The sequence below is a fragment of the Lactuca saligna genome, chromosome 3, assembly GCF_052625555.1.
Source record: "Lactuca saligna cultivar CGN05327 chromosome 3, ASM5262555v1, whole genome shotgun sequence".
NCBI classification, from domain to species: domain Eukaryota; kingdom Viridiplantae; phylum Streptophyta; class Magnoliopsida; order Asterales; family Asteraceae; genus Lactuca; species Lactuca saligna.
Window position 1 is genome coordinate 217,752,368 of NC_136419.1, and position 3,542 is coordinate 217,755,909.

Sequence of the window (3,542 nt, forward strand, 5' to 3'; positions counted from 1 at the left end):
GTGCTGCAGACTGTAATGAGAAGCATGTTTGTTTTCTTAACGTATGCAGATATTAAAAAATTTAAAATAAAGTAATTTAATAAACTGAAAATAGTTTGTTAATACCAAAAATTTAATAATCGTAGTCTTAAAACATTGAAATAAAATTCAAATAACGAAATTAGTCTTACAATAACATTTTTAAATAAAATTCATACAACCAAACTTTAATAATTTTCATTCCATATTTTGCATCAATTGTTCGGCAATTTCATCCCGTAACTGGCTCATATATTCATGGTCCGCAGCAGTACCATGTGTTGGAATCTCATATTCATCATTATCAACGACCGCATTGTTATTCCGAACCGAGACATTTGGTTCATCATATCGTGCAAAAAACTCATCACGTAGTCCCTCTCTTCTTATAAAATTATGAAGCGCAAAACATGCTAGAGTAATGTTTTGTTGTGTAACCAACGAGAATGGTGCCATCCTCTTCAGTATAGGGAATCGTGCTTTCAAGACACCAAAAGCACGCTCAATGACATTCCGAAGTTTTGTGTGTCCATGGTTAAATTTTTCTTTATTCGTTAATGCACGTCTTCGACGGAAATCTCCAAGCCAATACCTAACATTACGGTACGGTGCCATAAAACCTCGAATGTTTGCATAGGCGGCATCATATAGATAATATTTATCTGTAAAAAAAAAGTCATTTATTTTCAAATAAAGATAAAACTATTTAAATAACCATAAATTTACCTGGAGGTGGAAGCGGGAATGGTGCATGTGGATTTGCTAATGCTTCTGATAAAATTCTAGAATCGTGTGCTATCCCTTCTCAACTGGCAACAACAAACGTAAACATCATGTTAAAGTCACATATTGCCAATACGTTTTGGTAACAATCGCCATTTCCCCTACTTCTATATAAATCCTGTTTGTTTGCAGGGACAACAGCATGTATCAAAGTGCCATCAAGTGCACCAACTGCTCCCTTGAACACCCGCCGTAGCCTCCTATTATGTCCCAGAATGTTTGGATTCGGATTAAAAGATGTTGGTACTATAATGTCATGTGCGAAAAGCAACATTTTGGCCAACACTTCATGAAAAAACTTATGAATTGTTTGCTTTGAGTGTTGAAATCTCCGCTTGATAATCACATAACGTTGGTTATGACCGATCATCATAAAAAACATAGCCATCTTCTCCTCAACCGACACATGTTTGCTATCCTTTAACGTGTAGTTTACTCTAAAATGAGCACATACTCGGACAAATGATTCACGAGACATGTGTAACACTTCAAGACATTGTAGAGGATTACGGTGAAGTAACTCTAACGTAAATTCATGTCCTGACATTTCCAAATCGTTGTCCCGCACTCGTTTGACACCCCTCTTCCAAAAGTAGCGGACATACAAGTACATAAGAATTATGAGTAGTATCTTTTTGTCGTGATCCATTACAAACCTATTAATCAAGAAAACATATAATAACATAAGATAATAATATAACATAAGATAATAACATAAGATAATAATAATAACATAAGATAATAATATAACATAAGATAATAATATAAATCTCAAGTACCAAAAAAATATAACATAAATTTCAAGTACCAAAAAACATATCATAAATCCCAAGTAGCAAATAACCAAATAACATTCAAGTACCAAATAACAAAATAACATTCAAGTACCAAAACATATCATAAATCCCAAGTAGCAAATAACCAAATAACATATAAACTTAACGAACAATCTTTCCATCCTTTAAAACTCCTAAACTTGTAGCTGTCATCTCGATCCATCCTCTTAATATTTGTGGATCATTAGGCAAATTTACCCACATCTCTCTAATATTCATGGTCCCTCCAAAAATGTGATACGCAGCAAATCGTATAGGGTCTATTGGGTCTAACTCGAGCAACTCAAGCTTCTCTAAACACTGGGGAATTGTTGGCCCTTGAGTCAAATGGCGTAGAGCTTTTCGCATCTCCAGTGCTAAATCATCAGCAGTAATAGAAGCTTTAGGCGAGGCACAAGAAGGTGGATCAGGTGAGGCACTGGGAGCTCGCGGTCTAGGAGTTGAAGGTTTAGCCCTTTTGTTGGGGTTACCAGAAGGTGAAGCAGCATAAGGTGAATCAGCAGAAGGTGAAGCAGCAGAAGGTGGAGTCTGAGTAAAATGTTCACTTGTATGATTGGAAAAAAAATCATCTTCATCTATGTTAATGGAAGGGGCGTCCAAAAGCTGTAATGGTGCGCCATGGAAAGAAGATGATCCCGATGGTGTTTGGGATGTGGCATAGCTGAGATTACCAGATGCACTGCTTCCATCAAAGAGTTCTGCACAAAGCTCTGGAAACAATAATGGGACGGTTTTCAAAGAAGCGGCTTTCGGATGTCCCTAAATGCAATCAATGTAACAAAAGTAATATAAGAATAAATATGTGTGTGTGTGTGTATATATATATATATATATATATATGTATATATGTATATATGTATACCTTTTTAAAGTCCTCCCACTCCTCATTTGTTAAGTTAAAAGTATTTGTTTGTGGGTTGTAAAGGTTTCCAGTTTTGTTTTTTAAGTATAACCATCCTGTGTATTTGGCTTTAAGGTTATCATAGGTGTTTTTTAATTGTCGTTGATTCAAATCCACGCCATACTTTTCCTTAATAGTTGTTCCTAACTTGTGCCATGATTGTTTGTGCAAACTCAAACCTTTTCTACCCATGGTTTGCACTTCTTCAATACAAGTTTGCAATAAGCATTTTGTTTGCTCATTGGTCCATGTATGTTTATCTCCCATTGCTAATAACAAAAAAAAAAAATATAGAATACATACTTTAGCTACAAAGATTAATCATATTCCAACATAATCAACAAATAAGTTTAGGATATTCAACAACAATACATCATGAATAAACAAAAAAAAACAATTAAGCAAAGATTATGATTTCAACATGGAAACTTACATATAAGTTTATGATATCAACATAAATCAACATTCAACATTCAACAAATATAAATTTTAGCATAAAATCTGTTTAAAGAACAATATATCATAAAGTTTACATTCAACAAAGATTTTAACAAAGGTTGTAACATCCCAGCAACAAAATCCTAACTCAAATCAAAACATTGGTACTCAAATTCATACAATTGGTACTCAAATGCATAAGAAATCACAGAATTTGTACTCAATTTCATACAATCGTTACTCAAATAAGAAATCAGCAACAATTGTTACTCAATAAGAAATCAGAAAAAAAAAACAAAAAAAAAAAAAAATAACTGATCTTGAAACCGAGGGCATGCAAGAAATCAGAAAATTGGTCCTCAAATGCAAAGAATCGGTACTCAAATGCATAAGAAATCACAGAATTTGTACTCAATTTCATAAAATCGTTAGTCAAATCAATAAGAAATCAAAAAAAAAAAAAAATAATAATAACTGATCTAGAAACCGAGGGCATGCAAGAAATCAGAAAATTGGTCCTAAAAAAAAAATAAAATAAAAAATAATTGAGCTTGAATATTATAATT

At 33.2% G+C, this 3,542-nt stretch overlaps 1 protein-coding gene across 1 annotated transcript; it reads right to left on the minus strand.

Annotated features, from left to right (window-relative positions):
- Positions 1 to 216: 216 nt before the first annotated feature.
- LOC145036380 (uncharacterized) lies at positions 217 to 1,348 on the minus strand. The gene is made up of 3 exons (XM_078984825.1): positions 865 to 1,348; positions 745 to 819; positions 217 to 680 (listed from the first exon to the last, which is right to left on the minus strand). The coding sequence occupies exons 1-3, from the start codon at positions 1,346 to 1,348 to the stop codon at positions 217 to 219; spliced, it is 1,023 nt and encodes a 340-aa protein (XP_078840951.1).
- Positions 1,349 to 3,542: the final 2,194 nt, after the last annotated feature.